The sequence below is a fragment of the Conger conger genome, chromosome 14, assembly GCF_963514075.1.
Source record: "Conger conger chromosome 14, fConCon1.1, whole genome shotgun sequence".
Classification (NCBI taxonomy): Eukaryota; Metazoa; Chordata; class Actinopteri; order Anguilliformes; family Congridae; genus Conger; species Conger conger.
Window position 1 is genome coordinate 34313962 of NC_083773.1, and position 27494 is coordinate 34341455.

General features: G+C 43.4%; 3 protein-coding genes across 3 annotated transcripts; all 3 read right to left on the reverse strand.

Annotated features, from left to right (window-relative positions):
- Positions 1 to 1776: 1776 nt before the first annotated feature.
- LOC133109624 (odorant receptor 131-2-like) lies at positions 1777 to 2697 on the reverse strand. Its single transcript, XM_061219043.1, has one exon. It carries the CDS (start codon positions 2695 to 2697, stop codon positions 1777 to 1779), a length of 921 nt encoding a protein of 306 aa, XP_061075027.1.
- A 10418-nt stretch (positions 2698 to 13115) lies between these two features.
- LOC133109455 (odorant receptor 131-2-like) lies at positions 13116 to 14030 on the reverse strand. The gene has a single exon (XM_061218777.1). It carries the CDS (start codon positions 13983 to 13985, stop codon positions 13116 to 13118), a length of 870 nt encoding a protein of 289 aa, XP_061074761.1. The 5' UTR covers positions 13986 to 14030.
- A 12077-nt stretch (positions 14031 to 26107) lies between these two features.
- On the reverse strand, positions 26108 to 27025 carry LOC133109456 (odorant receptor 131-2-like). The gene has a single exon (XM_061218779.1). The coding sequence runs from the start codon at positions 26996 to 26998 to the stop codon at positions 26108 to 26110; it is 891 nt and encodes a 296-aa protein (XP_061074763.1). The 5' UTR covers positions 26999 to 27025.
- Between the last annotated feature and the right edge of the window lie 469 nt (positions 27026 to 27494).

Sequence of the window (27494 nt, forward strand, 5' to 3'; positions counted from 1 at the left end):
TTTTCTTACGAGAACACTATGAAAAGACGGCAGGCTCTGTTGCTTTTGTCAGTGTCAGCTGTCCAAAACAGTGCACGAGAGCACTGAACTGTATAATAACGCGTTATATTCATCGACTGTGGGAAGCTTAAACAGTGTTGTGGTCTGAGGTTGTTTGTTGTTGCAATTTCTCTCTCAGTCCTAAATTACCTATGGTACCTTTAAGCAATTAAAATTGTGTTCATGAAGTATAACTAAAACAAAATGTCCAGCTCGTTGTGTACTTGTACTTGTGGACAAGCTCTTTTAGTTATTTGCAAACTCCACCGCTGTTTTCAGCTGCCGTTAATTTAACGGAAGTAAGAATCATATCATTAATTGCCAATGATTATGTGATATAATGCCCGGTGAAAACTGGCGTTTTGGTGGTGTAATTGCAGAGTGACGCAGACACCCCACCTATGTTTAGGACTGCGTGTGCCTCTGAACATACTACTATACACAATGATGTGCGTAGTGTAGGGAATACAGAATACCTGCTTCATTGTTCTTGGGTGGTCACCTAACACCTCAATCATACTGAATGATCAAAGGGGGTTAGGAAGCCCATACTGAATGATAAAGGGGGGTTAGGAAGCCCATACTGAGTGATCAAAGGGGGTTCACTGTCTGCTTTGTTGACAATGACCATTCGGTTTCCTTGGTCACATCATATGCCTACAAGATAATGTATATTCATCTGCCTATCACCCAATCAGGGACAACTACCTGTATTTTACATCTGGAGGTTTGAGGCATAAAAGCTAATTCCTTTGTAACATGATTTTGTAATTGAACTGCCTTGCTTTTACCCGGTATGCTTCATACTGTAATTAAAGACTATTTTTGCTATCTTAATACATTGTTGCTAACCTGAATATCGGACTACTTGTTTTACTTCACAAAGGACCAAATTCCTACAGTAGCAATGCAGCCACTCTGTACACAGTGCTGACCAAACCCACACCCTTACACAATGGATGGCAGGCTTGACACAGTTATTGCAAGCAAGGGATATGCTTCCAAATATTTAGTGTTATTTACTTTGAGCTAGTTTTAGTGATCATATTTTCACACTTTAGTCAATTAGCAGCCTGTTGATTTGCCTCAGTCTTTTGATCAGTAAATTGATCAGTTAAAAAATCTCCTCTCGTCATGTTATTATTTAAAATACAGCATAATGTGAACTTCTGTTCTTTAAGCCACGCATAGCTATTTCTGACATGTGTTTTTTTTTCTGTGTTAATGAATGATGTACACAACATTCTTCTGATTGGTTATTTAGTAGACCCTAACAAATCAGATGGAAGTATCACCCAACTGGTTGGCATTTGAAACATCACACCGAAGTGAAGCATGGCAGCAGTACCTCAGAGGCGTCAAAATATATAATATCTTTTTAAACATTCATTTCTACATTTGATGTGTTCACATAATATATGAACACTGAAAGTGACATTTACAACCTTATGCTTAATAACATAACTTTAGACACAGAATATTTGTAAAAGTCATTTGCAATAGACAGCATGATGGAACACAGCAATAGAGGCCCTGAAACTTGGCAAATGGAAATTTGTCACGGATTGTCTTTGGATAGGATGGATACGAATTAGAACAAAGGTGCACCCTTGACAGCCAGGATTCAGTATAGAATTTTAGTTGTAATTTTTTTTGGTTGAGCCTCATTTCTACATGTAATATGAAGAAGAAAGTAAGTAGGAGTATTTCTTTTGAGCTCTCACATGTAGACCAGGATTAAGTTGGTCTCACCTTTACAACAGACAATCTACACGGGAAATATCCTTTCATATACATAAACAACTTCTGGTCCCTAATTCCATAGACCAATGGACTTAAGAGGCGTGGTAAAACACTCCCAATGAAAAAAGTTAAGAAGAGTATCGTCGTCCTCTGCTCAGGAAATGACTGCAGGAGAAATGCATTGCACCAAGGGGTGACGTAAGACAGCATGCTCAGCATTACCTGCAAAGCATGCAACAGGATTGTGTTGTGAGCTTTTTGGGCAGAAATGGGATCTGTACTGGCGGTTTTCGCTACGAACAGGACTCTAAAATAAGTATAGATCAAAGTTAGCCACACAAAAGAAATGTAAATAACTTGCACTGCTGTAACTCTGACTTCATGGTATGGTGTAGTGAACACATTGGAGATAAAACAAAGAATAGCAGTGGAAAAGAAACTAAGTGGTTGCATTGCGAGTGTAATTACGAGGTCCGAAAATGCAGGCACGGCTGCCACACCCCAGGTGATGGCTAGGGCGATGTAGGTTCTGCGTACAGTGCAGACCTCAGCGTGGTGCAGAGGGTCACAGATGGCGATGTAGCGCTCAATGGCCATGCCGGCCAGATTCAGGGGGGTGTTCATGTGGGTGATAAGACTTATTATAGTTACAATGCAGCAGACTGGCATTTTGAAAAGTGGCCAAATATAGGATCCAACATGTATAGCCACTGTTAATGTCAGCATGACCATGTCATTAATCACCATGTTAAAGTAGAGTATATACCTCGGCTCAGTGTAGAATATCTGGTTGGTGAAGAAGATGAACACTAATGTCCCACTGATGTAGTTGAAGATTATCGCCACGAAAACAAGAACAAAGTTCTTGATGAAAGCATCTTTAAACATGTCCATATGGTCCCATGTTGAGTTCATATCGGTCCGTTTGTCTGTGAAAATGCAGTTGTTAAACAAACAAAATGCTGGCACTGTTTTTATTTTAATCCCAGAAGAAATTTTCAAATTTTTCAAAAGTAAAATTACAGTAAACTGATGTTTCTGTAATGATCATTTTCAGATAAATCATTTTTAACTGACAAAATAGCCTTATGCATACTGCATACATAACAGAAGCAATTATCGATCAACTATTAATCACAAAAAACTCTCCATCTATATTTGCACAAACAAATTAGTTTATCTTCACAACTGATAGCATAAATGACTAATGTATTATTTTGTTATTTTCATTCTAAATAGATTTTCTTTATATTTCCATATTAGCTATTTATATACCATTATCATGTCGTTTGAACATTGGTATTATTTTTTTAATTACTGTCTTTAACTTATTCCACCATTCTTAGAATATCCTCATCCTTAAAAAACAGATTAAAACATAAATTAAACATTGTCAGTGATAAGGGATAATCAGTCAAAAATGTTTTGAGCAGGTAGCCACCGTGATGACTGAAAGTTGAGTTTCAGAGAAACCTACCTCAGACTTCTTCTCAGACAAGTGAGGGTGGGACACTGTGACTGGCTTATATAGAGTAGTCATGTTATTTATGTTTTGTGTATGGCCATGTGGGGCCATTTGAGATTTACTTTAAAAGTTAATTTGGTTGCATTTTTGAAAGGGAGACAATTCTTCTCATTAGAAGCTAAGAAATACAGGAGCAGCAACAAAGCTAACTCATAAGAGAAATAATTGTAGTACAAAATCGTAGGGCATATTTTCACACATTTCACTCTCTCTTACGTTTCTTGGAATGGAATAAATGTAATACCAAATGAAAGAATGTTTCAAGCACATATTTTGCATTCATTATATCTTATTTCAGTACAGAGTTATGGACAGGTATGAGGGTGTGCATTTGTGACAGCTTGTCTCATCAGTGGGTAACTTGTCACACTATGTCAGGTAAGTTGTCACATTGGACATCCCCCAACAATCCCCATCCCCCCAGGACACTGGGGCATTATCTGACTAATCAAACTCTTCAGAGTCAGATTCACAGATCTAGCATGCAGATATTGCCTGGTCCTGGGTAGAAGCATCAATTTGATAGTCAGACTCAAAAAGCCAGTCAGACTAAAACCCTGCCTTGCGTAGTGCAGGGATATATCTGCTGCTATACATACAGTCAGGTCCATAAATATTGGGACATCGACACAATTTTAAATTAAACAAACAAGATGTCCTTTAACTGCAGACTTTCAGCTTTAATTTGAGGGTATTTACACCCAAATCAGGTGAACGGTGTAGGAATTACATCAGTTTGTATATGTGCCTCCCACTTTTTAAGGGACCAAAAGTAATGGGACAAAATAACAATCATAAATCAAACTTTTACTTTTTAATACTTGGTTACAAATCCTTTGCAGTCAATTACAGCCTGAAGTCTGGAACACATAGACATCACCAGACGCTGGGTTTCATCCCTGGTGATGCTCTACCAGGCCTCTACTGCAACTGTCTTCAGTTCCTGCTTGTTCTTGGGGCATTTTCCCTTCAGTTTTGTGTTCAGCAAGTGAAATGCATGTTCAATCGGATTCAGGTCAGGTGATTGACTTGGCCATTGCATAACATTCCACTTCTTTGCCTTAAAAAACTCTTTGGTTGCTTTCACAGTATGCTTCGGGTCATTGTCCATCTGCACTGTGAAGCGCCGTCCAATGAGTTCTGAAGCATTTGGCTGAATATGAGCAGATAATATTGCCCAAAACACTTCAGAATTCATCCTGCTGCTTTTCACATCAGTCACATCATCAATAAATACAAGGGAACCAGTTCCATCAGCAACCATACATGCCCACGCCAATGACACTACCACCACCATGCTTCACTGATGAGGTAGTATGTTTTGGATCATGAGCAGTTCCTTTCCTTCTCCATACTCTTCTCTTCCCATCATTCTGGTACAAGTTGATCTTTGACTCATCTGTCCATAGGATGTTGTTCCAGAACTGTAAAAGCTTTTTTAGATGTTGTTTGGCAAACTCTAATCTGGTCTTCCTGTTTTTGAGGCGCACCAATGGTTTACATCTTGTGGTGAACCCTCTGTATTCACCAGTATTCACTGGTGAAGTCTTCTCTTGATTGTTGACTTTGACACACATACACCTACCTCTGGCCAACTGTTGTGAAGGGGTTTTTCTTCACCAGGGAAAGAATTCTTCTGTCATCCACCACAGTTGTTTTCCGGGTCTTCCGGTGTTGCTGAGCTCACCGGTGCGTTCTTTGTTTTTATGAATGTTCCAAACAGTTGATTTGGCCACACCTAATGTTTTTGCCATCTCTCTGATGGGTTTGTTTCGATTTTTCAGCCTAATGACGGCTTGCTTCACTGATAGTGACAGCTCTTTGGATCTCATATTGAGAGTTGACAGCAACAGATTCCAAATGCAAATAGCACACATGAAATTAACTCTAGACCTTTTATCTGCTCCTTGTAAATGAGATAATGAGGGAACAACACAGGCCTGGCCATGGAACAGCTGAGCAGCCAATTGTCCCATTACGTTTGGTCCCTTAAAAAGTGGGAGGCACATATAGAAACTGTTGTAATTCCTACACTGTTCACCTGATTTGGATGTAAATACCCTCAAATTAAAGCTGAAAGTCTGCAGTTAAAGCATATCTTGTTTGTTTCATTTCGAAAATCCATTGTGGTGGTGTATAGAGCCAAAAAGAGGAGAATTGTGTCGATGTCCCAATATTTATGGACCTGACTGTATATACAGGTGCATCTCAAAAAATTAGAATACCTGGAAAACTTTTTTTTTTCTTCATAATTTAATTCAAACTTTCATATATTCTAGATTCATTACACATAAAGTAAAATATTTTAAGCTTGATGATGAAGCTTACAGCTCATGATAATCCAGTATCTCAAAATATTAGAATATTACATAAGACCAATCAAAAAAGGATTTATAATACAGAAATGTTGACCTTCTGAAAACTATGTTTATTTATGCATTCAATACTTGGTCGGGCAATCATGGGGAAGACTGCTTACTTGCCAGTTGTCCAGAAGACACTCACTGACACCCTTCACAAGGAGGGTAAACCACAGAAGGTGATTGCTGAAAGGGCTGGCTGTTCGCAGAGTGTTGTATCAAAGCATATTCATGGAAGTTGGCTGGAAGGGAAAAGTGTGGTAGGAAAAGATGCACAAACAACAGGTATGACCGCAGCCTTGAGAGGATTGTCAAGCAAAGCCGATTAAAGAATTGGGGGAGCTTCACAAGGAGTGGACTGAGGCTGGAGTCAGTGTCACTGAAAGACCCTAGAGGGAAGTAAAATTTAAACTGCTCCCTGTACAGCAAAGATAAGGACATGGGCCTTTTTGATCTTTTTTTGTTTGTTTGTTTTTTGTCTTTTTTTTGTATTATTAAAAAAAAAATTGTAATACCACAATACGCAAATGCATCAGTAAACTGCTTACCTAGCCAAGCAAAACTAGAAAAGGTATCATCGTAATACGCAAGTAAATAACACAGATAAAGACAACAGTTTGGTTTACAGGGCAGAAGGGAGGGACAGGGAGAGGTGCAGCTTGAAGAGGTGGGTCTTCAGTCTGCACATGAAGATGGGAAGAGATTCTGCTCTTCTGACCTCCACGGGGAGTTTGTTCCACCACCGTGTTGTGAGCGGGAGTTGTAGGGCATGTAGGGTCTGATGATCTTTTGAAAGTAAGATGGGGCTGACCCCTTAACTGTGACATGAGAGTGTTTGGGAAGGTTGAAGACCAGACAAGCTGCTGCATTCTAGATAAGTTGAAGGGGTCTGATGGCAGATGCAGGGATGCCAGCCAGGAGTTGCAGTAGTCCACGCGGGACAAAACCATCGCTTGGACCAGGAGCTGGGTGGAATAGGGCATGAGAAAGGGGCTGATTCTCTGGATGTTGTACAGGAGGAACCTGCATGACCGGGTCACTGCCGAAATGTTCTCGGAGACAGCCTGTTGTCTATTGCCACGCCAAGGTTCCTTGCACTGAGTGATGGCGTCAGTGAGGTATCCCCTAGGGAAATGGAGAGATCCAGATGGGGAGAGGTAAGAGCAGGAATGAAGATCATTTCAGTCAGTTGAGCTTTAGATGGTGGTTGTCCATCCAGCTCTGGATGTCACTCAGGCAAGCAGAGATGCGAGCTGAAACCTGTGTGTCAGATGGTGGGAATGAGATGAAGAGTTGTGTGTCTTCAGCATAGCAGTGGTAGGAAAGACCATGAGCATTGATAACAGGGCCAAGGGAAAAAGTGTAAAGAGAGAAAAGAAGCGGGCCTAGGACTGAGCCCTGGGGAACTCCTGCGGCAAGGGGCCGAGGTGTTGATACTGTGCCAGCCCAGGCAGCCTGGAAGGAGCTGTGCCACATATCCCCGTAGCTGACAGGGAGGACAAGACGATGGAGTGATCCACAGCGTCAAAGGCAGCAGTGAGGTCTAGAAGAATGAGGACAGAGGAGCGGGAGGCTGCTTGTGCAGCATGGAGTGATTCACTGACGGAGAGGAGTATGGTCTCTGTCGAGTGGCCAGGTGTGAAGCCAGACTGATGGGGGTCTAGCAGGGTGTTCTTAGAAAAGAAAGAAGAAAGTTGACTAGAAGCAGCTTGTTCTATTGTTTTAGATAGGGCGGCCTGTAGCGTAGTGGTTAAGGTGCATGACTAGGACCCGCAAGGTCGATGGTTCAATCCCCGGTGTAGCCACAATAAGATCCACACAGCCGTTGGGCCCTTGAGCAAGGCCCTTAACCCTGCATTGCTCCAGGGGAGAATTGTCTCCTGCTTAGTCTAATCAACTGTACGTCGCTCTGGATAATAGCGTCTGCCAAATGACATGTAATGTAATGTAGATAGAAAAGGAAGAAGAGATTCTGGATGGTTGTTCTTGATGATAGAGGGGTCCAGGCTTTTTTAGCAGTGGGGTGATGTGGGCCCTCTTGGAGGATGATGGAAAGCAGCCAGAAGACAGGAAGGAGTGTGACAAATGGGAGGATGTCAGGTGTGATCGTCTGGAGGAGAGAAGAGGGGATAGGGTCAAGGGCACAGGTTGTACGGTGGTGGGAGAGCAGGAGTTGAGAAACATCATAGTCTGTAAGGGGAGAGAAAGTAGAAAAGGAAGGGATGGGCCTAGAAGGGGAAGGGGCACAGGATCTGCAGATGTCTGTGACCTTCTCATGGAAAGAAATCAGCAAAGTCATCAGCAGCGAAGGAGGACTGAGGTAGTAACTGGTTTGCTGACCATGGTATTACTGTTTTTGATTGGCCAGCAAACCGTCTGACCTGAACCCCACAGAGGATATATGGGGTATTGTCAACAAAAAGATGAGAGACACCAGACCCAACAATACAGACGAGCTGAAGGCCGCTATCAAAGCAACCTGGGCTTCCATAACACCTCAGCCGTGCCACAGGCTGATTAACTCCATGCCATGCCATTGTAGGAACCACAAATCTACATTTCACACAATCCCACAGGACAATTCTGCGACGTACACCCGGCATGACAATAAGCCAATACCGTAACAGCAGGAGCAATAAACTTTCACAATATAAGAGCAAGGCACCCTCTTGGGACTTTGGGACTTTTTGGACCCTTCTTTCGACCCTCTTTGGCGCTTCCCTTCACCTCACTACAGGCCTCTACAGCGCACCACCAGGCCTACGGACAAACAAAGTTTACCTTGCGGTAACTTAGTGGCAACTTAGTGGCCTATAGTGAGTGGAAAGTGGTGCAAACCACTACATCAGCTTACCACTACAAACTACAGCAACAAACTTTTCCAAACGGACCAGCGGACATTTTTTTTACAGAACCGAATGGACCGGACGACACTGCGCAGCCCACCGGAACATCCCAGTTTTGCACGTCTGCCCAGGACAACGGTTCACTGCACCATCGCTGCTTCTACAAGGACAGCATGTCTTTTGGATCCAGCAATATGGATGGACTCAGTAAGACTAAACGAACATTCCAGTCCATCCATCCATCCATCATCACCCGCTTATCCGGAGTCGGGTCGCGGTGGCAGTAGGCAAAGCTGGGTATTCCAGGCGTCCCTCTCCCCAGCAACGCATTCTAGCTCCTCCTGGGGGATCCCGAGGCGTTCCCAGGCCAGGAGAGATATATAAACTCTCCAGTGGGCTCTGGGTCTCCCTCGGGGTCTCCGCCCAGTTGGACGAGCCCGGAAAACCTCCAAAGGGAGGCGCCCGGGATGCATCCTGATCAGATGCCCGAACCACCTCAATTGGCTCCTTTCGACATGAAGGAGCAGCGGCTCTACCACCATACGGAGGAAGCTCATTTCGGCCGCTTGTATACGCGATCTCGTTCTTTCGGTCACTACCCAAAGCTCGACCAGTAAATCGAGAGCTTCGTCTTCCGGCTCAGCTCCCTCTTCACCACGACGGTCCGGTCCAACGCCCGCATTACTGCTGATGCTGCACCGATCCGCCTGTCGATCTCACGCTCCTTCTACCCTCACTCGTGAACAAGACCCCAAGATACTTGAACTCCTTCACTTGGGGCAAAGACTCATTCCCAACCCGGAGGGAGCAATCCACCATTTTCCGGCAGAGAACCATGGTTTCAGACTTGGAGGTGCTGACTCTCATCCCGGCCGCTTCACACTTGGCTGCAAACCGCTCCAGTGCGTGCTGAAGGTCACGGTCCGATGAAGCCAGCAGAACCACATCATCCGCAAAAAGCAGAGATGGTTCGTAACAACGGCTCCGGTACCCCATACTCCCGCAGTACACCCCACAGGATTCCCCGGGGGATACGGTCGAAAGCCTTCTCCAAGTCCACAAAGCACATGTGGACTGGATGGGCAAACTCCCATGACCCCCGCCAGCAACCCTGCCAAGGTAAAGAGCTGGTCCACTGTTCCACGACCAGGACGGAAGCCACATTGCTCCTCCTGAATACGAGGTTTGACCGTCGGTTGGAGCCTCCTTTCCAGCACCCTAGAGTAAGCTTTCCCAGGGAGGCTGAGGAGTGTGATCCCCGATAATTGGAGCACACCCTCCGGTCCACCTTCTTGAAAATGGGGACCACCACCCCAGTCTGCCACTCTGCAGGTACTGTCCCCGACCTCCATGCGACACTGAAGAGGTGTGTCAGCCAAGACAGTCCAACAATGTCCAGAGCCTTCAGCATCTCAGGGCGAATCTCATCCACACCCGGTGACTTGCCCCTGAGGAGCTTTTTGACTACCTCAGCAACTTCCGGGTCTGTCCGGCAGCCTCCCCGGCCACTTGATCCAACTCACCACCTGGTGGTGATCAGTTGACAGCTCTGCTCCTCTCTTCACCCGAGTGTCCAAGACATACGGCCGCAGGTCTGATGATACGACCACAAAGTCAATCATCGATCTTTGGACTAAGGTGCTCTGATACCAAATACACTTACGAGCTACCCTATGCTCGAACAATCCATGACCAGCACAGAAGTCCAATAACAAAACACCGCTTGGGTTCAGATCATGCAGGCCATTCCTCCCAATCACCCCCCTCCAGGTTTCCCATCATTGCCCATGTGAGCGTTGAAGTCGCCCAGCAGAACTATGGAGTCTCCAGGTGGCACCCTTTCCATGATGCCGCCCATTGACTCCAAGAAGGCCGGATACTCTGAACTGCCGTTTGGTGCATAAGCACAAATGACAGTCCAAGCTTTCCCCCCAGCGACACGTAGTCGCAGAGAGGCGACCCTCTCGTTCCCCGGGTGGAACCCCAGCACAGTGGCGCTCAGCCGGTGGCTTGTGAGTATCCCCACACCCGCTCGGCGCCTCTCACCTTGAGCAACTCCAGAAAAGAACAGAGTCCAGCCCCTCTCCAGGAGTTTGGTTCCGGAACCAATGCTGTGCGTGGAGGTGAGCCCAACTATATCTAGTTGGTACCGCTCTGCCTCCCGCACTAGCTCCAGTTCCTTCCCCACCAGAGAGGTGACGTTCCACGTCCCCAGAACCAGTCTGCGACGCCAAGGATCAGCACACCCGGATCCCCGCCTTTGCCTACTGCCCGTTGGGCAAAGCACCCGACTCCGATGCCGACCCCTGCAGGTGGTGAGCCCACAGGGCGGCGACCCCACGTGACCAGTTCGGGCTGTGCCCGGCCGGGCCCCATGGGATTAGGCCCGGCCACCAGACGCTCGCCGACGAGCTCCCCTCCCGGGTCTGGCTCCAGCAGGGGGCCCCGGTTTCCCTTTTCTGGGCGAGGTAACTGGGTCATTGTGTGGCTGTATCATGGAGTCTTTGAATCGCTCTTAGTCTGGCCCCTCCCCCGGGACCAATTTGCCTTGGGAGACCCTACTGGGGGCTAACAGTGCCCCCGACAACCTAGCTCCCAGGATCACCGGGACACACAAACCCCTCCACCACGTTAAGGTGGCGATTCCTCGGAGGGGGAACATTCCAGTGTTTAGCTTAATCTTAACTGATATTGTGAATCTGTGTGTTTTTTATTTGCTTTGTGTTATCGTTTGAATGCATTCGGTTAGTTGGTTATGTGAATAGATTCGCTGTCATTTGCATATGCATATTTAGGCTATGCAAGTAGTCTTTTTCCACAGCTAACACTAACACTCCCACGCTACCCAAGCTAGCCACCCAAGCTGGCTACTCTTACCTTACCTTTGTTTAAGGGACACACGCGCTTGCGCACACATACACACACACACACACACACAAACACACACACACTACTGCTACATAATGTTAATTGGCGCCCCAGTTTCTGAGAGTAAAATCCCTGTTATTTGGCGACCCGTGTGATGACCCTACACCGCATTGATGCATTCATCTAGGAGCCCCGACCAAGTTTTGAATGAACATACTTTTCAGAAGGTCGACATTTCTGCATTATGAATTTTTTTTTGATTGGTCTTATGTAGTATTCTAATATTTTGAGAAACTGGATTTTTGTATTCATCAAGATTAAAACAAAAAAAAGGCTTGAAATATTTCACTTTATGTGTAATGAATCTAGAATATATGAAAGTTGAACTTTTTGAACAACATTACTGAAAAAAAAAAAGAATATTCAAATTTCTTGAGATGCACCTATATAATAATGTATTCACAACAAGATTAGTGTTATTATAAGAAAACTAATAGCTGATTGTGCAATATCACAATGATGTTTGAGCTTCTATGTGGCAATTTATAGTGGAGTGAAGTTGTCCGATGTGCCAACTTGCCCCAAAGTCATTGAGACAACTTGCCCAAAAAACTGAAATGTGTGCTAATTTTGGCTAAATCTCATAGTCAACTTAATATAGCTATCAAAAGACACCCTACTCTCCCCTCTACTCAGTACAGAATGATAATTGTGACCTTTTTTTAATTTCATGCGCCACGGTGACGCATGGCTAAGGCTTCTGATTTTCCTGCGATGCACTTGCACACCGAGGAGCGGGGTTTGCGCCCTGGTCCTGCTAGATTCAAGTATGGCTGGTGCCTGAGGGACTGAGGGAGCGATATAATTGGGCTGCTGCTCCGAGGGTGGGGGGAGGGACTCGGCAGGGTTGTAGCAATGTTTCCTCAATATACATGGGTGATTGAAATACAATTGGCCACCAAAATAGGGAAAAAATAGGTATAAATCTGAAACATATTTGAAAGAACATTCATTTTTTTACTTTTGAAAAATGAACAGTGTAACAACTTCCCAGTGTGACAATTTACCCCGCTCTCTCCTACTAAATGATAAAATGATTCTGTACATACGTGCACAATTAATATTCCAATGGGGTCCAATGGGTATGTTCCCTCAAGCTACCCAAGCATTTATTCACTTTCCTTTATGTTCTATTGCCAGCAGCCATTTTCCCTGCTCCTACTGATGGGCTGAAGCTAAGCAAGTATGGGCTAGGTCAGTACTACAGTAAGTTGCTGCTTTGAGTGCAAGAAAAAGACAACAAATGAGAGCCATTATTATTATTAAATGTACTCAATTAATTTTACACACTGTATTGCATTTAGATGTCAAATATGCAGTACATGCAGTAATCATTATATTGAAAACCCTGCTTTTTCTTGATTGTTTGGGAGCTTGACTGTGGCAAAAGTGTGGCTATACCTGGGTTCAAAACATTTCAGTGAGCTTTTCTCCAAAACGAAAGACTATAACTTTATTTATATTTTTTTTAAACCACTGCTATTCTCTGGGATGTAGTTCTGTGGGGATGATAAGAGTCCTTCATTTTCAATGTAAGGCAATTCATACATAGCTTATACATAGTTTATATGACATTTCAGCTTCAAAAAGATATGTGATACACATTAATCTGCTTTTGAGCCATAACGATAATATGCTTTTGCATGGACGAGTGTATTTAGCCGAAGCCCAGCTTCACCTCTGAGTGAATTTGAGGGCCGGCCTCACCCTCTGTGTGTGGCACGTGATGTGCCTGGCCCAGTACTTGCGGAACTTTTCGTCCCTGAAGCCGTAGATCATGGGGCTGAGGAAACGCGGGATTATGTAGACCAGGAGGAAGTTGATGTAGCGGATCTCCACGCCGAACCGGGGGAAGAGCGCGATGAGCGGGGCCTGAAGGGACGGCACCACAAAGGCCAGCAGGCAGAGCAGCAGCTGGAAGCCGTGCAGCAGGACGGTGTTCCGCGCCTTCCTCACCGACACCAGGTCCGAGGAGGCCGCCCGCGCGGCCAGCATTATCTTACAGTAGGTGAAGAGCAGGGTGAGGAAGACGAAGGAGAAGTAGACGATGTCGAAGGCGCAGTTCTTGTAGTAGATGGCGCGGTCCCTGAACAGCTGGTACTGGTCGCAGAAGACGGATTCGCGGAAGACGGCGACGGGCTCCTTGGCCAGGGTGATGAAGAGGTCGGTGAGCGGCATGGCGGCGCTGAGGAAGAGCACTACCGCCACCAGGAGCAGGGTGCGCGAGATGGTGCAGATCTGCTGGTAGTGCAGCGGGAAGCAGATGGCCAAGTAGCGCTCGACGGCCATCCCGGCCAGGATGAGCGGAGTGGCGCGGGTGGTCAGAACAGCGGTCATCACCAGCGGGCAGCAGACGGAGGCCAGGATCTTGAAGAACACGTAGCTCACCACGTACAGGGTGGTCACTAGGGTCAGCTGGATGGTGTCGTTGATCACCATGCAGATGAACATGATGTAGCGTGGGTCGTCGTAGAAGAAGCTGTGCTTCAGGAAGGTCTTCACCATGCTGCCATTCAGCACGCTCAGTGTCAGCCAAACAAGCATGGCCACAATGTTCTTGGTCAGTGCATTGATGAAGCTGTCTTTGGGGGAGCTGATTGGGGTTCGGGCGGTCAAATGCAAGACTAACGTGTCCAGTGTTGAGTTCATATTTCCCCCCCCCAAAAAAAGAACTCGCATCTAAAATTAAAACACCTTAAGTGTCTATATTATAAGAATATAAGGGTGAAAGGTTACACACAGCAACTGAGAAAATCAGTAATATAAATACAATATCATCTTCAAAATCTAATGTATTCTTTGTGCCCTTTTAATTTGAAAATAATACCTGTTGAATCCACAGGTAAATCCATCAGTAAAAACCTAAAGAAAGATAAATATTATTTTTTCAAGGCAGTCATAGGTTGACATAGAAAAATAACTTTTTTCAGTTTATATGACCATTCTTTGCAATCTAGAGTAATATTTATATGCAAAGACATTTGTTGGCAAGATTATGAGACATTATTAAACATTAACATTATCTCAGCTTTTATTAGGTCACATTATTACAGCTTCAACAGACATTTGTCCCAATGAGCCTCTTTGAAAAATGTACATAAATATATATAATAGAAATAAATACATTTCATTATTATTGCTGCTGTAATTCAATTTTATTCATTCATTTAGGTAAAATAATATTCTATACAACAACTGTGTGTTTCAAGGTTGATGTGCCCTTTTCTCACCTCAAAATGGCCTGTACGGCCCTGAGTTTCAGTACAAAATTATTCAGTGAGGTAAAACATGAGTAAATTGACATTGCCATATTGCTTCAATCTTACAAAGTGATATTCAATTTGAAATAAAGTACATTTACATATTCAAATTAGATTTTTCATATTGAGTTCAATTCTAATTACTCATTCAACATGTTTTGTTTGTTTAAAATGTAATATGCATTATATAATTATGAAAAATAAGAAAACCAAAATATTTTTTTATGCAAAAGGTGGACATTAAATTACTAACATCTCAAAATTTGTTTGTCAGAAACAGATGTTTCCTGATCAGTGTAAATTGTTATTCTTAATTCATTGAAGTATGTTTTAATACTGTTTTAAGAATTTCAGCTTCTTTTCATAATTATTGAGATAATATCACAGTGTGAAAATGTTGGCCAACATATCATATCAGCTCATGCGTAGTAGACAGCATCAAGAATGTCTCTAAATATTTAAAATACCTTTCAGCTGTATGAAACAATCAAAAACATACACTAAAATGGAAATAATATTTTAAAAACCCAGTGAACTATCAATTTAAAGTCCTTAGAAACAATTTACTGAGTGCACTGAATTTCAAATGAAGTCAGAGTTACTTACCTTGGAGTATGTCTGCTCTGAGCATCTAACCAGAACAATTGGCTGCATTTAAAGCACTGGGCTGTGTGTGTAATTGATTTAATGTTAGGCGTGTCTTCTGTCAGAGACCATGGAATAATGAGCACCTGGAGACCAGAATAATATGCCAACTAAAGGCCTACCAACTAAGTGTATTGGACATTCAATGCATGCATTAATGTGTCATCTGTTATCGTGTTTACAGTGTAATTAACCATATTATATTTGGGTGAATTGCAGGTACTGTAGGAATGACTAATTCCTCATTCACCATTTGGCCAACTTCAAAGAGCCATCTCACAGTGGATAAAAAAGGAGTAATAAAGGAGTCAGTCAATTGGGGGAGTTAATTTGTGTGTGTGTGTGTGTGTGTGTCTGTGTCTGTGTGTGTCTCAATGGGGGTGGCCTAGCAAACTTCACTGGCATCTCTCATGCTATTAAGGTTACAGATCTTAAAAATTATTAATTTACCTACAGCTACTATTTTGGGGATTCTAGATTAGCCCTACCAGAATACAGCAGAAGCCAGAGTGTTACTGCTGTCGTCATAACTTAGTTTAATGACTGGCTGGTCTAGTGGTCACAAACATTTAATTAATAGCCATAGCTCCAAAAAGTAGTCCTCAATATTAAGTATTGAATATTCAGTAGTCAGCATAATGCTCACTAGGAGAGGATTCATTTCCCTAAAACTTTAAAAAAAGGATTGGGATCCCCCCCCCCCGCAAACTGTAAATGGTAGAGTTAAACATGAGACCTTTCTGCAAATGTTAAAGCAATATTGCTTTTAATTTTCTTTTTTTACTGTTTATAAATTATATAAAAAAGGAAAAGGACCCTGTGCAAAAGTTTGGGAAGCTTTTTTCAATTTTTCTTTGTTCATTTTTAAAAAGATGATTGCTAAGGCCCAGACCCGGGCGATTTACTCATTAGGGTGAGTATAATTCCAGGGCTAAGCTTTTATTCTGAAGTAACTCCATGCCTTCTAAAGCATCAAACTGCAGTAGATCAGAAGAACCCACACATCACAACAAAACAGCTGCAAAAAGAGAGTAGCAGGCACAAGTCTAGCTGTTCACCGTACAACAATACAACATACTTTAAACAAAGACCTTCATGGCAGAGGTGTAAAGTAACAAATTACAACTACTCTCGTTACAGTACTTAAGTACATGATTCCCTGGAAGGGTACTTATGAAAACATTGTAGTATTTTTACTTTTACTTGACAGAATTCAAAAAAGACATTTTAATAGTAGAAAACCAATTAAAATAAACTGTTGTTTGTATATTCAGTCTTTCGAGCCAATCAAAGCAACGTCCAGCAATCCGCAAAGAGAGCTTGAAAGCCATCAGTGTGGTACAAAAGGTTTTTTATTGACCACGACTTTGCTATGCCAATAAACCAATTCACATTTAAAAATTGTGAAATGGTATCTGATATAACTGTGAATGGTTTTGTGAAGTACAGTAATGTTACATTGAGACATTAATAGCCACAAGCTCCCTAATGTTTTGCTAGTATGCTAACATTACTGTGAGTCATCCTGCGGCCGGACGACACCCCGCCCACTTCCGGGTGTGGCTGAACCCATTAACTGTTTGGTCAGTCCCAGTGCTTTGTATGCCTTTCACCTTTACACAGAATTGTCTGTCATTTCTGTAGTCTATCCAGGGGCCTTGCTATTCAAAATTATTTTTTAGTAATAGTTGGGAAGTTTTAAATAGCAGAAAAATAAAAGTAAAGCCAGGTGAAAAGGCCCCAAAATGAAAAGAACATAAGAATAATCCATACTGAAGTCACAGGGTGAAAGGCATATAGGCTAGAACTGGCACAGCTGAGGAACAAGAGAGCAAACCAAATATTTACAGAACAGCCTTAGAATGGAGTCTTGTCAGTGTATTCAAGCTTTATTAAACGTACCAAAGGTCCTGCGATCAAATTGTTCCATAATGCTTTTATACAACGATTACCACATTTATCTTTCAAGATTTCACTAAAGAAAGACAAGACAAACTTTAAATGAATGTATTTTTAATGGAACTATGTTTTATGGTAAATGTATTCTTCCACTGAACAGTAGTTAATTAGTTGCTAAGCAACAATATTGTGAACCTTAGGGCGCAATAATGTATCCCCACTCCACTATTGAAGCAAAGTACTAACGTTAGCAGGAATAATGTATCCCCACTGCACTAACCTTAGCTAAGCAACGCAATTGCAATCATGTATCCCCACTGCATTAACGTTAGCTAGCTTGCTATTTTACATTACACCAGGTGACACTGACACACACAAGTCATTTGTTTTTGTTGTAGACGTTTATCGGGATACTGCCACATAACGTGCAGGTATTGAAATTACTGTCATTATGAGTCATCATTTGCTTCGCCGGGGTTTGGTGGTCTTGCTGTTATTTTGATCCGAGGATGTTACCTAAAATATTTTTTGTTCCTGCTCCTTTCCAAATCAAAGGACACTTTAAACTCACTCATTTTATTTTACTTTACTTTGGTAGGCTACTAGAGGCGAGATAATGATAACATTAAGTAAATTTTTTACATTTTAGTCATTTGGCAGACGCTTTTAATCCAAAGCGACTCACAAGTGCATAGGTTCTACCATAAGTCAGAGCATCACATCCAGAAACTAGCAAAATACACAGGAAATGCTGTTCTAAACATAGTTGTCATCAGAAGTGCATTTTTTTTTTTTTTTGGGGGGGGGGGTTAGACAAGGATAGGGATATCAGAAAGGAGGGGCAGGGGAAATCAGGAGGGAGGACTAAGGTAGAGTTTGAAAAGGTGGGTTTTGAGTCTGCGTCGAAATAGGGGGAGGGATTCTGCTGTTCTGACAGTGGTAGGCAAGTCATTCCACCACTGAGGAACCAGAACGGAAAACAGGCGTGAACGTGCAGCTCGACCGCCAGGTGCACGTAGAGAGGGAACCGTAAGGCGACCAGAGCTGGCAGACCGGAGTGGTCTAGCTGGGGAGTAGGGAGTGATCAGGGATTGTATGTAAGGTGGGGCAGTCCCCTTAGCAGCCTGAAATGCCAACACTAGGGCCTTGAAACGGATGCGCGCGGCAATAGGAAGCCAGTGGAGGGCAATGAGAAGCGGGGTCACATGAGCCGACCTGGGCTGACTGGTGATCAGGCGGGCTGCAGCATTCTGGACCAGCTGGAGGGGCTTGATGGCACATGCTGGGAGACCGGCTAGGAGGGAGTTGCAGTAATCCAGGCGGGAAATGACGAGCGCCTGGACTAGGAGCTGGGTGGCTTTCTCAGTCAGGAGATGACGGATACGGCGTATATTATACAGAAAGAACCTGCAGGTTCTGACAGTGGAGGATACTTGTGGAGCCAGGGTGAGGTAGTTATCAAGAGTCACCCCAAGATTCTTTGCCATACGGGAGGAGGAAACTACAAAGTCCTCAACAGTCAATGAGAGGTCGATTGACGGAGAGGACTTAGCAGGGATGTAGAGAAGCTCAGTTTTGGCAAGGTTGAGCTTCAGGTGATGGGAAGTCATCCACGCAGAGATATCAGCCAAGCAGGCAGAGATCCGTGTGGTGATTTGGGTGTCGGGGGGGAAGGAAATGAAGAGTAGGGTGTCATCAGCGTAGGAATGATAAGAAAAGCAGTGGGAAGAGATAACAGAACCAAGAGACATGGTGTATAGCGAGAAGAGGAGAGGCCCAAGAACCGAGCCCTGCGGGACTCCAGTTCGTAGGGGTTGAGGGTCAGAGACTGCGCCCCTCCAAGTCACCTGGTAGGAGCGACCAGAGAGGTAGGAGGAAAACCAAGCGAGTGCAGAACCTGTGACACCCATCCCAGACAGCGATGAGAGCAGAATCTCATGGTTGACTGTATCGAAGGCGGCTGACAGGTCGAGGAAGATGAGGACAGATGAGAGGGATTTTGCTTTAGCAGAGTGGAGTGCCTCAGTGACCGCGAGCAGGGCAGTTTCAGTGGAGTGGCCACTCTTGAAGCCAGACTGGTTGGGGTCATGGAGATTGTTCTGGAGAAGATAAGTGGACAGTTGGGAGCAGACCGCCCGTTCCAGAGTTTTAGCGAGAAAGGGAAGAAGAGAGACAGGCCGGTAGTTGTTCAGGGCAGAGGGGTCAAGAGTAGGTTTTTTGAGCAGGGGAGTGACTCTGGCCCTCTTCAGGGAAGAGGGCATGGTGCCGGAAGAGAGGGAGGTGTTGATTAGAGAGGAGAGAAAAGGGAGAATGTCATCAGATATAGATTGTAGGAGGGGAGAGGGGATGGGGTCAAGAGGACAGGTGGTTGGGCGGTGGGAAGTAAGGAGTTTCAGTGTGTCGGCGTCAGAGAGGGGAGAAAAGGAGGTTAGGGAGTTGGGGAGGGTAGGAGGGTCAGCAGGGGTGGAGGGTTGGGAGAAGGAATTGCGAATAGCATCGACCTTCTTTTCAAAGAAGGAGACAAAGTCATCAGGTGTGAGTGATGAGGGGGGTGGGGGGGGAGGGGGGGCCAGAAGAGAGGAGAAAGTTGAAAACAGTTTGCGGGGATTAGAGGCGGCCGCGTTAATTTTCGAGTGAAAGAAGGAAGATTTAGCTAGAGAGACAGAGGAATGGAAAGATGATAAGAGTGCATGGAAGGAAGCCATATCACTGGGGAGACAGGACCATTTTCTCTCCGCCGCCCGCAGTTCGGTTCGGGCAGCTCGTAGAGCATCAGAAAGCCAAGGACTGGGGGGGGAGGCCCGAGCTAGTTTGGTGGTGAGGGGACACAGAGAATCAAAGGAAGATGAGAGGGAGGACATGAGAGTTGTAGCCGCATCATCGGGAGACAGTCGAGAGAAAGACTCCGCAGATGGTAGGGAGGAGAGGATTGTAGATGAGAGGGTGGAGGAAGACAGGTGGCGTAGGTTCCGTCGACAGGTGACAGTGGATGGTGGGAGAGATGGATGGGTGTTAGAGGAGAGTGGAAGAGAGAAAGAGATGAAGGAGTGGTCAGATATATGGAGTGGTGTTACAGAGAGGTTGGTTGTTGTGCAGCTCCTTGTGAAGATGAGGTCAAGAAGGTTGCCTGCTTTGTGGGTGGGAGGGGAAAGAGTGAGGGTAAGGTCAAAAGAAGAGAGGAGGGAGAGAAAGGTAGACTGGGTGGACTCTGAGTTGAAGTTGAAGTCACCCAGGAGGATCAGGGGGGTGTCATTGACAGGTGAGGAGCTGAGGAGGATGTCCATCTCATCCAAAAAGTTCCCCAGAGGACCCGGGGGGGCGATAAACAACAATAACAAACAGTTTGCACGGCAGAGTAACAGAAACCGCATGAAATTCAAAAGAGGAGAAGGAGAGGGATGAGGAGAAGACACTAGATCTCCATGAGGATGAGATTAGGAGACCTGTGCCACCTCCTCTGCCAGAGGATCTGGGTGTGTGGGAAAAAGAGAAGGCAGAGGAAAGGGCAGCCGGGGTGGCCGTGTTCTCTGGTGAGAGCCACGTTTCAGTTAAAGCAAGAAAGTCAAGGTTGAGGTGGGAGGCATAGGCAGATATGAAGTCTGCTTTCTCGACGGCGGACTGGCAGTTCCAGAGGCCACCAGCCACACAGAGATCAATACCAGGGGATCTGGGAGGGAAGATGAGGTTAGAGATATTCTGCCCATGTTGGCGGGAGGCGAACCTCCTACCTGACTGGGACCTGGGGAGAGGAGAGAGGACAGGGATGGGAAGGAAACACATGGAGGGAACTAGGGAGGACAAGGGGAATACTACACAGTGGAATGAGGGCAGGCAGCAAAAACAAAATCAAACATCAGGCTCTCGGACAGCCTCGATGGACACCCGTAGATAGACACCCTCGACTTTGTACACCTGCGACTTCGTACGCCGAGGCAAGTAGCCGAGGCTGCCGCACACAGCTGCCACTGGTGCGCTACACAACTGCTTAAATAACACTGACGCTGAATACAGAAAATGCAACCAACCCACTGCAGAACACTAATGCACACTGTGAAGTAACGTTCAATTTGATTATAAAGTGGATAACCGTGATTGACAAATGCAGAGTAATTTTAAAAAATGTGTCAACATTCCATTTAGCCTTGCTTATATTGTGGATATCGGCACGACTGGAATGCAGACTGACCAATAGAGACAATGGACCGGACCTATCCATCGTATAATATGAATATGTAATGTACAGTAGGTTGCTACGACTTTCGCTATTGCAGAATGCCGGGACATATCCTCCCTGGCTAACGCTCAACGATTGCTAAGAGACCGCTTGCATAACAGTAACAATATTTTGTATATTGTTCAGTCCATCTATCAACTATTTATGATGTTTATTAAACTCGATCGGAAATGTTATAGGTACAGTCTGGCTTCAAACAGAACTTAAATTGCTAAAAATGGACCCCGCCAGTGGGGTTGTTTATTGGGTGAGGTTAGTTGTTACAGTTGTTTAAAAAATAATTTTTTTAAATTCAAATTACAAATTCAAATTTTCAAATATTCATGCCAAACTCAAATTCTCATGTTATATGTTAGTTTACGTGATTAAACTATAATTACCAAAAACTAGTGAATGTTAGTTAGTTGGACAAACATATTAGTGTGTTAATATAATTAGTACTGTACAAAATCTATGTTAGTCGGGATTAGTAGATTAGTGCTATCTACAAACATGAATGGAGAGAAAGCAGGAAGTAAGAAAAGTGAGACTGAGAAGGAATTGTGGGAAACCGGAAAATTCTGAAAACATCTGAATAGTGATTCACGCACAGACAGGGAAGTGACTTGGGCTCAGAACTACATAAAGACACCGACAACACAGGGGAAGATGAGTGCAATGAATAATGAATTTAAACATATGCTAGCTTTGACTAACGTTGCACTCTCCTAGCACTGCGCATGTTGTTGTTTGTCTGAGTAGCATAAATGAGGCATCATCACATAAATAAATTACGTGGTATCAGATTGGTTCATAGACTCGCCTATCCGCCGATTTTGTACTTCCAGCATTTTGGGCTGTATCGGTATCGGAACAACTCGAATCACAGAATACTGACAGTTTTATGAATTCAAAAGATTAACATAAACCTGTGTCGATTGAGAAACTAGAGGAATTCAGAAAGGAAACAAAAAATGATGTCACACTGACTAAACTCACAGAAGCAGTTCTGAATGGATGGCCAGAAACAAAAAGCCAAGCTGCAAAAGAAGTACAAGCCTATTGGAACTTCAGAGAAGAAATTTCAGTTGTGAATGGAATCTTATTCAAAGGAGAACGGCTCATAGTTCCTGCAGCGATGAGAATGGAAATGCTACAGCGCATTCACGAAAGTCATTTGGGCATTGAAAGTTGTAGACGCAGAGCGAGAGAGGTACTCTTTTGGCCTGGGATGTCGCAAAGTATCTCAGAGATGGTGAACAGCTGTGATGTGTGCAGTACACACCAGAAACGACAAACCAAAGAGCCACTACATCCACACAGTGTTCCTGAAAGACCCTGACAGAAGATAGGTGTCAACCTATTCAACTTTAACCAGCAGGAATATCTACTCTTGGTGGATTACTATTCCAAATTCATCGAGGTTGAGTGGCTGAAGTCAGACACGAGAAGTGCAACAGTCATCACTCATCTAAAGTCACAATTCGCCAGACATGGAATTCCTGAGACATTAATTTCAGATAATGGACCACAGTTCAGCTCACGTGAATTCCAAGCCTTTGCCAAAGAGTGGGAGTTCATTCACAGAACATCAAGCCCCCATCACGCACAGTCAAATGGAATGGCTGAAAGAGGAGTACAGACTGTCAAACTCATGCTGAAAAAGGCAAAAGCTGATGGAATAGATCCTTCCCTGTCTTTGCTGAATCTGAGGAGCACACCTTTGGAGGATATTGGAGCGTCACCAGCCCAGTTGTTAATGGGTCGGCGTGTGAGAACAAGACTTCTGATGACATCACAGATGTTGACACCTCAAATCGTAACCAATACAGTTCAGAAATTGTTAGAGACAAGGCAAAATAAACAGAAGGAATACTCTGATCAAGGATCCAAAGCACTTCAGAAACTTCAGGTTGGCGAAAATGTCAGAATATGTCCAGCCCAGGTAACTGAACTTTCTGACCAGCCAAGATCTTACGTTGTCCAGACACCTGATGGACAGGTGTAAAGAGAAACAGGAAGTTTCTGATGCTATCAAAGGAACAAAGTAACACACCAAAAGAAATGGACAACCAATATGTGACTCAACAGAATGTTTGTGACAGCACAGAGGACAAACATGAAATGGACACTCAAAACAAAACAACAACCAGAGATGTCAGCCCAAAAGAGCTTCCAGGTCTTCCTGGTCAAACAGCAAGTGGAAGAATCGTCTCAAAGCCAAGACGACTTGTTGAGGAGTAATAGATCTATGAAAGTTTTTTTTTCATAGTTCATAGTTGGACAATTAAGTAGCAATACAGAAAAAAAAACAGATGGAAAGAAATGCTGAAATAAGTGTGAAATAAGTAATGATGCCTTAATGTGTTTTGAAACCTGAGAAATGTTATGGCAGGGTAAACAGCGAGTTTTTTCTTTTGTCATACTGGGCTTTACAGTAACTCAAGTTCAGCATTTGCATCATGGTTTTTTTATGTTGAAAAAAAAAAGGGAGATGTCATGATATGTATAAATAATACATCCTGATACATACATGTAATGTGGAAGCCACTAGGTGGCGTTGGGAGAGGATTAAAAGTTATGGCAAAAACCTATAACAGGTCTGTCGTGTCTACTCCATAAAAAACGTAATAAAACAGGTGCAATCCAAAAAATACAAATATTGCGTTAGTTTTATATTCCTCTGATTAATAGGCTATGCTACAACAGGGCAACAAGTGGTGTCTACAAATGCAGTCTAAAAGAGGTTGATGATTATGGTTATTTAACTAATTACACTTTGGTTGCGGTTTATTAAAAGGGGGAATGTTAAAACAATTCCACAACTAGACTGGGTGATATTCCGAGGGAGCCACACACAGGCGACTTGTTTACACTGTGAACCAATACAGTTCAATGCTGCAAACGAACTGAGTAACATATGAGACTCATGTGCGTACTTGAAGTGCAAGTGAATGAACGAGTGAGCCAAACGAACGAATCTTTTGAACGAACAGAGCCAAAAGACCCGGCTCACCAAAATGAACAATCCCTCCCATCACTATCCTATTCCCACAATGTTATACTTACCCCGAGAAGGGGCGTGTACTTCAAAGTTGTTCAAAGTACCTAAATTTGCCGTTCTGGTCTATTCGCAACCAAATCACATGATTTTAATAATCTGGGAATTTTTCAGGTTTTATTTTTCATTTGAAAAAATGGGTGAAAAAAACAGATGAAAAATATGACAGCCTTAATAATTATAATTATAATAAAAATGCAAACCTCCAGGATACATTTTATAATGTTATAATAATGATGAAGACATTCTAAAATACAAAAGACTAAAGGAATCCAGTTTAACCCCTTAAATCACAATGAATCTGGTTACAGTATTTAGGCTACCGAAAGCGATAAAACAAATAGTTCTATTTGTATAAACTATTTTACCATTACATGTTTTAGCGATGACAGTTCCTTATTTTGTCATTTATGTGGGGTGACAAAACAAGCATGGGGGACGTCACCTGCTATGTGTTTTAGAACTTGACATGAATCCAGCTAAAATTGGTATTCGTTTCACAGCAAGGGTACAGAGAATCAAATCAAATAATAGATTTTAATTCCAAAAACATTCCAAATGTGGAGAAACATCAATATGTGAAATACAAAAAATCAGGACGAAAATTGGTTTCATCCAAATGAATGAACGGACGAAAATTGGTTTCATCCAAATTCGGTGAATTGGTGAAAACCGACAATGATGAGCCTTAATCATACGCAATGGTGACACCAAAATATTCCCACCGGAATTGGAAACAGCAAGATGTTCCTAAATGCAATACAATATTACAGTTTAACTGAAAGCGCAAACATTTTTTCAGCATTTACCTCATTTGCAACACTTTTCAAAGAATGACCCATATCACAAAGACTGCTTTACTTACTCTCTCTGGCCGAATAAGACCAATGTGTTTAAAACATAAGAAAACATTCAAAGGGCATATTTACAATTCATGCATATTTAATCATGAACTTTTATATATTTATAGAATATTTGTTACTTATTACATTACATTTACACATTTATGTGTCATTACACAACATTACTCGTGACTCTACTTGATAGACTTATGAAGAAAAACACACTACAGTATTTTGAAATCATTCAATATAGCAAGTGTATTCACATTCCATACCACTTTTCAAAATATTGCTGTTGTTTAAGGCAGTAACTGCGGGAGTGAGAGAGTTTACACTTAAAATTAACATTGTCCAAGTTCTTTAAGTAGCCATTACAGAACCTGGTTAGGGACTCCCACTGTATTACATTTAATGTCCAGTATTGTAGATAAATAGGTATAGATTGCAGGTAAATAACAACAAAATTTTTAATTGTATTCATTGTCATGAATGGACCACAGTACATTTGGTTTTGTTTTTTCTTTTTTATATAACAAATGCTTTTATGTGAATAGCACCACAGTAATGCAAACAAACCAAAGGCAATCAAGTACAAAGAACGCAAATACTAGTGGCTTAGCTTTATTTGAATTACAGAGCTTTGTTATTAGCATAACATAATCATCACAGTTATTAGGATCATTATTAAACGTAAAATACACTGGCTGTCATGGATTTAAGGGTTGACACGTTACATCGTGCTAATGCTAGTGTTCCATTGCTCTCTCACTTGTTGGTTTAACCTTATACAAGCTGCAGAGGAAATATCTTTTCAGGTACTTGCGGAATCTGGCGTCTCTGACTCCATAGATGATGGGGCTGAGGAAGCGAGGGAGGATGTAGACAATGAGGTAGGTGGAGTAACGGATATCTAAGATCTGTGCAGGGAAGAGGGTGCTGAGCACAGCCTCAATGCTGGGGTAGATATAGGAGAGCACGCACATGAGGAGCTGAATCCCATGTAGGAAGATGGTGTTTCTGGCCCGCTGGGCGGAGCTGCTCTCTGTGGACAGGGCTCGGGCCGCCAACATCACCCGCAGGTAGGTGTACACCAGGGTGAGAAACACCACCAAAAAATACAAGCCATCCAGAGCCTTCATTTTAACGGCCAGGTTCGGAGCTCCGAACACATTCTTCCTGAGACAGAAGACCGAGGTGTGGAAGAAGCTTATGGACTCTGACGCTAGGGTGACGAAGAGGTCGCTGGTTTCCGTGACCACGCACAGGAACCAAGTGAGGCCAATAAGGACGTAGGTGCGCCGCACGGTGCAGATCTGAGTGTGTCGCAGCGGGTTGCACACGGCGATGTAGCGCTCAATGGCCATGCAGGCTAAGATGAGGGGTGAGTTCCTGGTGGTGAAAATGGCTACCAGGATGAAGAAGCAGCAGAAAGACACATTGATAAAGTAGAAGATATAGCTGAGCACAAACAGCATGATGGTGACGGTCAGCTGAATGGCATCGTTTATGACCATGTGGATGAAGAGGATGTAGCGTGCGTCCTCATAAAAAACCTGGTTTTTGAAGAACGTGACCACGACACTCACATTAATGTAGCTGAGGACGAACCAGACAAGCACTACTGTTAGGTTTTTCATAAAGGCCTTGGCAAACGAATCCCTGATCAGCACTACTGCAGAATAGTTCTTGTATGATGTCTCAAAGGGGCTTGCCGTGGAGTTCATAGCTTCATCTTGAAAACAAGAGATGGAAGACATTTACATTTCATATGATTCTTTTAATTACCCTGTGTACAGTTATTATTTCTGAGTTAATAATATACACTCAGTGATCACTTTATAAGGTAGACCTGTACACCAGCTTGTTAATGCAAGTATTCAATTAGCCAACCGTGGCAGCAAGTAAAGGCATACAATCATGCTGACATGGTCAATAGGTGTTGTTAATGAGAAAGGTTAGAGGAGAAGTGCCAAACTGGTTGAAGGTGACAGTAATGCAAATAACCAGGCATTACAACAGTGGTATGCAGAAGAGCATCTCTGAACACACAATGCATTAAACCTGTAAGTGGACAGGCTACGGCAGCAGAAGGTCTAAAAAATAAGGCTAATAAATACCCAATAAAGTGGAGTA

What these genes read in the sequence shown, in the direction of transcription:
- LOC133109624 (XM_061219043.1), bottom strand. Translation starts at nt 2,697, where the DNA reads ATGAACTCAACATGGGACCATATGGACATGTTTAAAGATGCTTTCATC.
- LOC133109455 (XM_061218777.1), bottom strand. Translation starts at nt 13,985, where the DNA reads ATGCTTGTTTGGCTGACACTGAGCGTGCTGAATGGCAGCATGGTGAAG.
- LOC133109456 (XM_061218779.1), bottom strand. Translation starts at nt 26,998, where the DNA reads ATGAAAAACCTAACAGTAGTGCTTGTCTGGTTCGTCCTCAGCTACATT.